This window comes from Lolium perenne, chromosome 5 (assembly GCF_019359855.2).
Source record: "Lolium perenne isolate Kyuss_39 chromosome 5, Kyuss_2.0, whole genome shotgun sequence".
Lineage (NCBI taxonomy): Eukaryota > Viridiplantae > Streptophyta > Magnoliopsida > Poales > Poaceae > Lolium > Lolium perenne.
This window is the reverse complement of record NC_067248.2, coordinates 173,280,677-173,291,345: the sequence shown is the minus strand read 5'-3', so window position 1 is coordinate 173,291,345 and position 10,669 is coordinate 173,280,677. Positions and strand designations below refer to the sequence as shown.

The 10,669-nt window shown below is 41.0% G+C and overlaps 1 protein-coding gene and 1 long non-coding RNA gene across 5 annotated transcripts; one reads left to right on the top strand and one right to left on the bottom strand.

Annotated features, from left to right (window-relative positions):
• Positions 1–302: 302 nt before the first annotated feature.
• On the bottom strand, positions 303–2,373 carry LOC127300639 (uncharacterized). The gene is made up of 2 exons (XR_007851426.2): positions 2,043–2,373; positions 303–1,911 (listed from the first exon to the last, which is right to left on the bottom strand). It is a non-coding gene; the product is annotated as an uncharacterized lncRNA (long non-coding RNA).
• Positions 2,374–4,218: 1,845 nt separating this feature from the next.
• LOC127300637 (uncharacterized) lies at positions 4,219–8,610 on the top strand. Of its 4 annotated transcripts, none has more exons than XM_051330782.1 (3): positions 4,219–4,467; positions 6,393–6,830; positions 6,912–8,610. In XM_051330782.1, the coding sequence occupies exons 2-3, from the start codon at positions 6,417–6,419 to the stop codon at positions 8,316–8,318; spliced, it is 1,821 nt and encodes a 606-aa protein (XP_051186742.1). In that variant the 5' UTR covers positions 4,219–4,467; positions 6,393–6,416; the 3' UTR covers positions 8,319–8,610. The 4 variants fall into 4 exon arrangements, with proteins under 4 accessions (XP_051186742.1, XP_051186741.1, XP_051186739.1 ...); XM_051330781.2 differs by having other exon boundaries at positions 6,341–6,830; XM_051330779.2 differs by having other exon boundaries at positions 4,223–4,467; positions 6,333–6,830.
• The last annotated feature ends 2,059 nt before the right edge of the window (positions 8,611–10,669 follow it).

Genomic DNA, 10,669 nt, shown 5'->3' with positions numbered 1-10,669 from the left:
AAAAATGTGGCACCTCATCTTCTCACCCACCAACCTCCACAGTTCACCTTGTTTTTTCCGCCAAAAGATGCTTTCCCAAAAGCGATGAAGCTGGCACAGTGACGTGTACATTTTCGTCTATTGTAAACAGTCAGTAAGTCGATGAGACCGAGGTGGGTATAAGAACAAATTTCAATGAAGGATGCACGAAACAATGCGACGCCACCTCTCCCCACCTACTACCACCATCAACGCGTGGCGCAATTGCATATAAATGCTTTTGTCGGTTGTGAGGAAATTCGTCGATGATACCGAGGTGGGTGTAAAAAGAAATCAAGGACATTTATTGCTTATGAGCTATTTCAATCTTAATTGCCACCTCAAGAGAAGAACAAAAGCACATTTTTTTTTGGAAACAATCGAGCTCAGAGAAATCTGGAAGTGTTCAAATTCAAGTATAGCTTCATAAAATTCGCTATGGTGTACGCCTGAGCCCTGCAGGGTCATTCCACCAGAAGAACATGTGCCCTCAAAATTTTGTAAAACTTAATTAATTCTTGAGCAGTAAAATTCCGCGTCATCATTTTGTTTCCACCAGTAGAGCTGCAGGTTGTGATCCTTCCAATCAACCAAATCCTTCCTCAGTCAAGCCATTAGAGACACGCTCCCACAAGTCCAAATCCGCAGGTCTCTCCTCGAATCGATTGCCTTGGTCATCTATTCGGCGAATCTGTAAATATAGAAGATGATGAAAAACTTATAAATGAATTCAGAAAGATAGTACGAACTTGAGCTATAAGTTGGTTCAGAATTTATATTTAAGCAAGGAAAAAACCCAGAGCAGAACTATACAAAAATAGGAGAATGCATATATGTGATCCACTCGATGGAAGAGTTGGAGCTACTGCTGCTTGCTCATAAGAGAAGAACCAGTCTTATGGCCTAATGCAGAAATCACAACTGATGGTGGCCCAAGAAAAATAATTTCCTTTTCATTCATCACATTTGGAAGCTCTGGGTTCTCAGAAGCATGGCCCAAGCCAGGACAAACTGCAGAAACCCAAGTTACTCGAATTTCCAGCCTAACAAACATGGATAAACTAATCCACAAGCTAGTAAAAAGGACTGGGAGAATGGTCATCGTGCTAACCTCCAATATGAGCTTCACGTTTGCACATTTAATAATTGTTATTATTTGCTCCACCATATGTTAGTACTCCCTCCGGTTCATATTAATTGACTCTAAAATGGATGTATCTAGACACATTTTAGTTCTAGATACATCCATCTTGAAGTCAATTAATATGGATCGGAGGGAGTAGCTCAATCGGCTTGGAAAATAAATGACTTTTGCATCAGATTCTTAGGAAAGAAAGAATGAGAGTAAATATATAACAAGTATATTGTATATTAATGGATTATATGGGATAAATCTAAATGCAGCAAAACTGAAGCTGCACCTCTGAGATACCTGTATAGAAATAATAAACACGACGCCATTCATTTATTAATGTGAAAAAAACACGCTGACATAGATGAGCTTGTTTTCAACACTCAGATTACCGTATTATAGAATTCAGCACTGAGGGGTATTAATCAGCTTCTAAAATTGTAGCGCTCCACTATTGGACAGGTTCAAAATCTACCTCCCATATGTAACGAACAAGCACAAAATATGAAGGAATAAACGTGGCCGTATAGAAATACCATCCCTCCAGAGATCTTGCTTGTAGCCGAACTCGTTGAGGGGCTTCTCACCGGAGTCTACTGTCTCTCCTTCGGCCATGATGAAGCCACCGACGGATGCTTGAGGACCGCAGGAGATTCAGTGCCCCGTCGAACAGCTTCCATGATTTCTCACGGAAGGGGATCTGCCACCATCGTCGGCGTGGTGGTGCGGGGGCTGCTTCACTTCTGCCGTCGACGATGCGCCTGTTACATTGCTAATGAGGGAGGGAAAAGAGAATAGTGACCGCCGCTGCTGCCGCATGGAGGGCATCGGGGAAAGAGAGTAGGCATCGCAGGGGCCACAGCTTGGGATTGAGGGCAGGGCTAGGGTTTACCCGCGAGTGCAGCGGCATATGGGGGCGGAGGAGCTTGAGGACGAGGCACAGTGAGTGAGGGGGAGCACAAGCGGATGGGGCGCGGCGGCGCGGGATGCGGCGGCAGCAAGGAGAGAAGGAGAGAGGCGGCGGCGCGAGGGAATGGGGTAGGGATCGGGCTCAGTGTCCTCACGAACTCATTTTCCCCTGGATTTTGTTTCCGTCACTCGTTTCAGCCAGTTACATGGTGACAGGTGGACCAACAGTGCAGATGACGGGAGGCCAGCGCCTAGCCAGTGAGCACATCGTGGCTATCGTGGATAGCCCAGGAATCGCTCTAGGCTGCACGCACTTACTTATTCTCAATTTTCCCCATAAAGGTAGCTCCTTTCAAGACGGCGATCATACCAATCAAACATTCATTTCTTCCTCTAGCTAGTCTACCAATAAAATCTCTTTAACATTAAATGCTTTTTAGATAGCTGAACTTTTTGTGTAACAAAAATGTTCAATGTTTCTGCAGTCGAAAGAAGAAAAGGAGAGATCCCCAAGGACAGTTTATTGCACAAATATCCAAAAAAACGGTATGGAGCACCAAAAGGATACTTTTGCACATGATGTTTCTAAAGCTTAACTTTTGTTGTATCATGTCATGTATAGGTCACTCCGGATGAACTAATTAACCTTTTCCAAATATACTTTGGCCAGGTAAGATCTCAAAATAAGATCATATGAGAATTATGTTTAGGCTTCTTTCATTCAAATGGAAAAGTAATTATAATGCATATGTCTATTCCTTTTTCAATGTATTACAGGTTTCCCACGCAAAGATGATGGGCCATGACAACCATGCCACCAAGATAACTTTGATTGAGTTTATGGAGGTGATAATCCCATCATCTCAAATCCATTATATATTTTATTTTTCTCCTTAATTTAATTTTATATTAATATTATAAGTGTATCCATATGCTCTATCATGTTGACACCACACTTTCATGTGTATGAACCATTCTTTTCTCGTGCATATATCCTGTACTAATGACTTCAACCTAATTATTACTACAACCACTAGTCGTAATCTTCTATTATCTGTCTCATGTTGGTAATCACAAAAGCACATCGAATACAATGTCTTGTGAACCGATTAATACCCTTACTATTACGTTTATATATTACTCCAAGACCTTTCAAGGTGTTTTCTTCCTAGAGTAAAACTTTTTCCTCTTATATATTGACCAGAATATTTGTCTAGGCATCAGGCAATCCTAGATGTCTTGCATGATGTTAATACAAATTATTCTGAAAACTAACATTCATTTGTGTGCATTGCAGGCTAGTGGCACATCTGAGCTCCAGCGGCATATATGTAAAAAGCCTTCTAATAAGGTTTGATCCCTGATTCTTAACTTTTTATTGCAAAAAAATCATGTCAATAAGCTAGTCCAAATAATTGTTACTTACATTTTTCATGATCAACCCTTCAAAGACACCAATCATGAGGGTGCATTTACAATAAGCCACACCGTGATAACTAGTCGGTTGGTGCCTTTTGAGCTGGCATGCCTAAGTGAATGAGGTGTACATAATTTCAAGAGGTGGAATGACGGATGATGCATGTTGATGATAGTTTAAGACTCTACTATCGATGTCGTAATTTTCATAGGCTGATAAACCTAGAGAGCTAATATCAAACAATTAAAACTTTATTTAGTTGATCTATATATTGTTTCGCTGGATGTCTTTTGTTATGCTAAGAGCTTCCACCGGCATGCATCGAGAAGAACGTCACGTCAAAATGCATACCTTCTGTATGTAGATACATAGCTAAAATAATTCAGCCTGTAAGCAACGCCACCCAATGTATTTACACGGTGATAAATCCGATCAATCTTGGTCTCTCGGGCCAAATTCGAAAAGATATTTTAAAAGCAAAGCAATTTAAAATATGTATTTATGAATTTAAACTCCCGGTCACACATTGTGATTTGCAAACTTCATCACACAAAAAAAGATGCACGAGAAGAGAAAAGGCACCAAAAATTACAATCTGTAACTAGTTACGGGTGCACTCCATTTTTATGTGATATTTAAAATTTTAAAATAAAATCATGTATCTAGATTAGTATAAGTTTCATCGAAATATTCGACAATATGTTGCAAACTTTCCAGGCATGAACCAAACTAACACCGTTCTGGTTCGCTATGCCCACTCCCCGTCCCACCCAAAATTGCAACAGCGCAAACCAAACTAACAAACCCTCCACATATCCCCGCCGCCCGCGCCGGCCTCGATCTACTGCGGCGCCAGAAGCGGCGGCGGCCTCGGGCTGGCGCTGTCACTGACTCTCCCCTCCGTTATACTGCCCTGCTTTTCCGAGTTTGGCACATCCAAAACCTAGCACAGCGACCAAGCATTCCTCTTCGCGTTCTGCTGGTGCCAGCGGTACGTCTCTTCCCCCCTCTTGATTTACCTCCAAGGATGAAATGGACAACTGAGGTGTTAATTTGTGTACGATTTGACGCCGGATAGGTATATATGGTAGGGATCGGGAGCAGTTTGTATAGGGATTGCAAAGGGGGTTCTTTATACTCTATCTGAAACCAACTGAGTTTCCGATTCAAGGTGAAAATTTATGTTACAACGTATTAGGGCTAAGTGTCCTCGCGGATTACATATGAATTTTAGCGACAGTACTTTGGTCCCGAGTTCTGGTTTTTTTAACATTACAGTATCCATTTACCATCCAACAATAACGCCTCTCAGATCTGTTTATGACTTCTATTTGTGGGTTATATGCCTGCATTTCTGATTCCTGAACTATTTTCTAATTTTACATACACATTTTATGTTTACAAACGGGTTAAGGAAAAAAAAAGTCTGGTAGCTCACAAAGGTCAGCACTTTTTGTAGAACTAAAATTTCCCAGTGCACTTAATTAACATCTAGACTATCGTGCAGTCCCTAACTAGCAATCTGTAAATAGCTGTTAGCCTTTCCAATTTTCTAGAAACAATCGCGTAATACCTGTATGGGAAGAAATTAAGTTTGCCCTTAGGCATCTGCTCCCTGGATATTTTGCCTGACCAGATCTCAGTACCGGCGCCACCTTCCCTCGCATGATCGACACCCAACTAGACCTCCGCTGCCCTCCTTCACATGATCATAGAAGCAAATAACGTACTCCCTCCGGTTCAAAATAATGGCCCAAAAAATGGATGTATCTACACAGTAAAACATGTCTAGATACATCCATATTTGGGCAATTATTTTGAACTGGAGGGAGTAGTATAAATAGTATTATATGGATACAACCAACATTGTACCAGTTCCACCTAATTTGGTTCCACGTATAGCTTTATGACACAACTGTACGTCTGGATCGGCAATCAAACGATTTCTCTACTCCTGGTAATGAGAACATTCCAGTCTTTCTTTCTATTTTGCATGCTTTGCAATCCCAATGGTCCACAGATCAACCGAACAGACATGAGCATCACACCATCACCCTCTCTTTTATAAGCTGTGCGACTTTTGAGGCTGAGATAGCTCAGGCAACTCCTGCTACAAGCTATAGATGTTATCCTGTCTGCCTGTAAAGTTCGAGACAAATTACCACCTTTCACTTTGAAAGCTTCTACATTTAAATTAATTTCATGCTTTTCAACTAGTAATTTTAGCCTGCAGGTTGAATGGTCTAGGGATGTATCCTTTTGTTGTGGTATTTGAGATTTGTAGTTTTCCAGAATGCATTCATAGCCAAGCTTTCTGTTTAGTATCATCTAGTTCTCCATATACACTAATCTGGAAGCTCCTACATGCAAATAAAGTAAATTTTATTCTTGAGTTGAATACTAGTTGTTTTAGTCTGCAGGTTGAGTGCTCTAGGATCCATCCTTTTGTTATGGAATAGAGATTTGTAGTGTTCTGGAATACTTTCATAGCCAAGCTTGCTGTTTAGTTTCATCTTGTTCTCTGAACACTAATTTTGAACATAGCACCACTTCTTTTTTATGTTATATCTTGGGAGGTTTAGTTGAACTGGTATATTGTTACTTTGATACACTTTTCACACAATTTGACCTGTTAGCTTGACAATATTTTTTCCTTGGGGTCTGACACATCCACTACTACTATTAGTTCTGATAGCTACAGTACCGATGGTGTCTGAATACGTTTACTGACTGTTTGAGGAAAGGTCTGTATAGAAATAAGCTGCAAAGGCAAAAATCAGCTGTTAAGAAATTTATATACCTGGGGTATGTGTCAGTTTCTCTTTTGATGGAAAACTGATTTAATGGTTTATTCAGAATTGCAGACTTCCATTTGTCCCATGCAACATCCACTCATTTGATCACATCAATTCTCAGGAGAACAATTTCCTCTTGTTACAAATGAGTCCACGTCCGCCTGGTGGTTCATTAAAACGTAAGAGTAGTCCCAATGAGTCAACAGCAATACCCAATCCTGCGAATTTTTACCACCCGCAATTTCGTCAGCATATGCAATTTTCACAACCGCCATATGCCATGAATATCCCTTTCCAGCAATTCCCACAGCAACACCTATACCAACCTAATGTCCAATACGTTGTTGTCCAACCACAATATGCTCCATACTCTTTACCACCACAGCCGCCACCTCCACCACCTGCTCTAGTTTTGCCATCGACGTCAGCGTCTGGTTCGGGCACCCCACATATGGAAACTCGCCGAGAGCAAGAGATTGATATAGTCAATGATGAGAATGGTCAGCCTGAGCGTACTACTAATCGATTACATTGGACGGAAAAGGAGGACATAAGATTGGTAAGCTTGTATGCTCCATTGCTTTTCTTGCTATTAGGACCTTGCAAATGTTTTATGAACACCTTTGTGTTGGAACTACAGATAAGCGCTTGGTTGAATTGCCCGAAGATCAATAAGTATGACACATACTGGGCGAATGTTACAGAAACCTACAACAGCACCACCCCTAGAGATAGGAGAAGGGAAACAAAGTATTTGAAATATCATTGGTACAAGATGATCCCGAAGATTGCCCGCTTCGACGACTGCTGGTGCCAGGTCAAGGCAAAATATCCTAGTGACCTGTCCGACAATATGCAACTGCTGGACAAAACATGGGCAATGTTCAACGTGGAAGCACGGGCGATATATCTTGAGGAAGTGAAACGTCGTTTTGCCTATGGCCACTGCTGGATAGCTCTCTGGGACCAACCCAAGTGGAAATCCTACATCCTGTCTTTGTCCTCCAAAAAAGCCAAGATGTCTGAGTCCGGGGACTACACGTCGTCCTCTGAAGATACTGAAGATGACCTTGAAGATGAGATGAGTGAAGAAGGTTGCGTCACAGCAAAGGAGAAACGTGGAGAAGGTTGCGTCACTGCAAAGGAGAAACATGGAGAAGGCTGCGTCACTGCAAAGGAGAAACATGGAGAAGGTTGTGTCACAGCAACAGAGAAACATGAAGGTAAAGGTAGGATGCAGTCTTCATCAGAGGTGGAAAAAGATAACCATTGCTCAGTAGATCTTCAGAAGATGCTAAACATGAATACAGAGGAGCTGACAGGGGTAGAAGTTCTGCACACAGACCAAAACCTTGAACCTTTCAGAATAGAGCAGCCAGAAAGAAGGGACAACGAAGCATTAATTTCAGAGAAGCAACCAGAATTGTCGATAGCTGGAGCTTCGTGGTACAATGGTTTTCTGCCTGGGACTGAGCTATTGGGTGGTAATTCCAAGTTCAACGAGTTTCAACATGGGGAAGTACTGAGGGAAGATGAGCCTGAAAAAGGAATGAGTGGACAGGGTTACAAGGCACTAGACCATGATAGAGAAGCACTCATGCAAAACCTTCCTGAAAAGGAGACAGCACAGATCTGCAAGAAGCCAGACCATGGGAGAGCAGCGGGTGGAAATATTCCTGAAGGCAAAACAGGTGCGCAAAGTTGCAAGGTGCCAAAGCTCAAACGAAAAGGCAAAGGCAATGGCAAGGAACTGCCTTGTTCATCTGAGGTGCAGGAGGACATCAAACGTGCAGTGGATCTACAGACTATGCTTATGAAGGATCGCGAGAAGGTGTCAGAGGTACAGCTCCGTCTCTCGAAGGAGAAGCTCGAGTTAGCCAAACTAAAACAGCAGGAAGCAAAGGATAGGAAGGAAACAACACTGTACAAGAAGTATTCAGAGCTGTTGATGGCTGACACCTCCAAATTCAACGACTTTCAGAAGGCAGAGTATGAGAAGGCGGTGAGGCGCATGGGTGAGACGTTATTTGGTAGAGATGACAGCTAGTAGTCGTTTAGTAGGCTATGTTATATACTTCTTCTGAAGCAGCAGTAATGGAACGTAGGTTGATGTTGTTATACCTGGTGATTTAGCTTACTCTCAATCCAAGTAATATACAACCTGTACTGTGTAGATTCTATCGGCCGTGTTAGATGTAGCTCCCAATTATATTTCTAATGACCAACTTCCCAGTTCCTGAATCTGGAAGAACATAATTTGATGGCCGATGGGTTGAAGATGAACATGGGAAGGATCAAATTGCAAGTCCCTAGCATATGACCGGCAGATTTTATCTTCATGCGTGCTGCATCTTTTCACTGTGATTTAGCTTATTCTCGGATTAAGTAATATCCATCTGTAATGTTTAGGTTCCATCATCCCTTGTTAGTTCTAGCTCCCACTTAGATTTCTAACGAGTTCTGTTTGATTCAAAGAATTTTTAAAAGATTTTTGTAGGATTCTCACCCATAAGATTTTTTTTTTCTATAGAGGTCATTTGGTTCAAAGGATTGAACCCTCTAAAATTCATATGGATTACTTTTTTCAATCCTTTAGGATTTCTAGCAAGAGATTAGACCTCTTGGAAAATTTCCTATGTGTTATGAAAACTATGATATGTACTCGATCTCTAGAGCCCCTTTGATACATAGATTTTTATAAGAATAGTGTAGGTAGATCCTGTAGGAAAATTTTCTACATAAGTTGTTTGATTCATAGGAACATATCCTATATGAACTAATCTTATAGAAATTAGGTTATACCTCGTGGAAAATTTCTTTGCTACAATTAAACACATTTCATCTTCTCATAGGATTTAAGTATGCATGACATCCCAATCCTATGTTTTTCCTATCCTAATAATCAAAGGTAAATTTCTTGCCTTTTTTCAGTGATGCAACCAAACGAGGACTTATGCAACTTGTTTGCGTTTTCTTATTCCTGTAGCATTTCACATGCCATGACGTATTGTTCTTGCGTTTTCCCTATTCCTACTAAAATCATTTGAACTCAGTACCTGAATCTGGAGGAGGAACATTATTTGTTGCTTGATTAATCGAAGTTGAACTTTGGAAAGATTAAATTGCAAGTTCCTAACTTATGGCTGCCAAGCTTTTTCTCGGCGTGCTGTCCTTTCACCTTTTCACGGTGATCGGTGAATTATTGCAAATGAAGAGCTGTTGATGCATCTTGTCTTGTTTAGTCTTTATTTTTTAGAAGAACATTGATTATTTACTAGCTTAGTGCCTCCTAAATGGAAAAGTGTAGACTTCAAAAGAAGCTGTCATCTAAACTCTACCAGAATTAAGAGATTGTTTAAGCTGTGCATTGCCTATTTGCCTGTTTGCGCATTGGAGTTTTTATGGGGTTAAGGGTGAAGGTACCCCTGTATAGCCTGTGATTCATGCTCCCCTGGCAACATAACATGGCCTTATCAGGCGAAGACGATATCTGAGATGGCCAGATATATGCAAAACCTTTCTGGAATTTTTTTACGGACGAAGTACTCCCTCCGTCCACGAATAAATGGACACCTAGCCTTCTAAAAAATCCACAAATAAGTGTACATCTAGAGTTTTTGTATGTTTTTTACGTTTAGACCCCTAGTGCATGTCTTCATCTCAGCCCCCATTAATCATTTGTGGTTTCTCAATGTTATTTTATTGGTTACTAGCATGCACAATATTTATTAGCCCCTAAATCAAAGCACCTTTTTGATTAATGAGCAGATTGATTGAATGAATAAGGGATCTTTTTTAAAAAAGTGCAAGGTCTCTTGAAAACCGCGTGTCCACTTATTTGTGGACGGAGGGAGTAGACAGTAGTATGCTACCCTGAAAATAATAAATCTTCTCCTATCATATTTTCCATGGACAACTTAGTGTACATAGATGAGAGCAACTGGAATCTTTGTAACCAATCAAAACCAATGTATACTTTGACCATTGTGAGGAAAGAAACAAATTTCTTAATTAGAAGAAAAAATCCAAAATAAATTATCGTTTAGTTAAGTTATTTTTTTTCTTCCTGTAGATGTCGCCCATTGATTGGAAATCTAGGTCTTACAATGGATTCGCTCTTTTCTTCTGCGATATTGGGCAGCGGATGGCTCTAGACTTGTAAGAATTCCGTACTTGATCCAAGTTACAGAGATCGATTTGAGACTTGGAGGAGCAAGCTGGGGACTGAGAAGAAACAATTTGGGGTAGTTGGTTGAGACTTGAAAGTACTATGATGCTCGCGGAAACAGTTGGTAGAACGGGGATGTATAGCCATTACATGGAGCAGGCTTAGTCCACACCAAGCTCCCGAAGGCAAGCCAATCATGCTCCAGGAAGCATTCACATTGATGAGCACCA

What these genes read in the sequence shown, in the direction of transcription:
- LOC127300637 (XM_051330782.1), top strand. Translation starts at nt 6,417, where the DNA reads ATGAGTCCACGTCCGCCTGGTGGTTCATTAAAACGTAAGAGTAGTCCC. An exon ending in AAAAGGAGGACATAAGATTG is followed by an intron (nt 6,831 to 6,911) that starts GTAAGCTTGTAT and finishes TTGGAACTACAG; the next exon opens with ATAAGCGCTTGGTTGAATTG.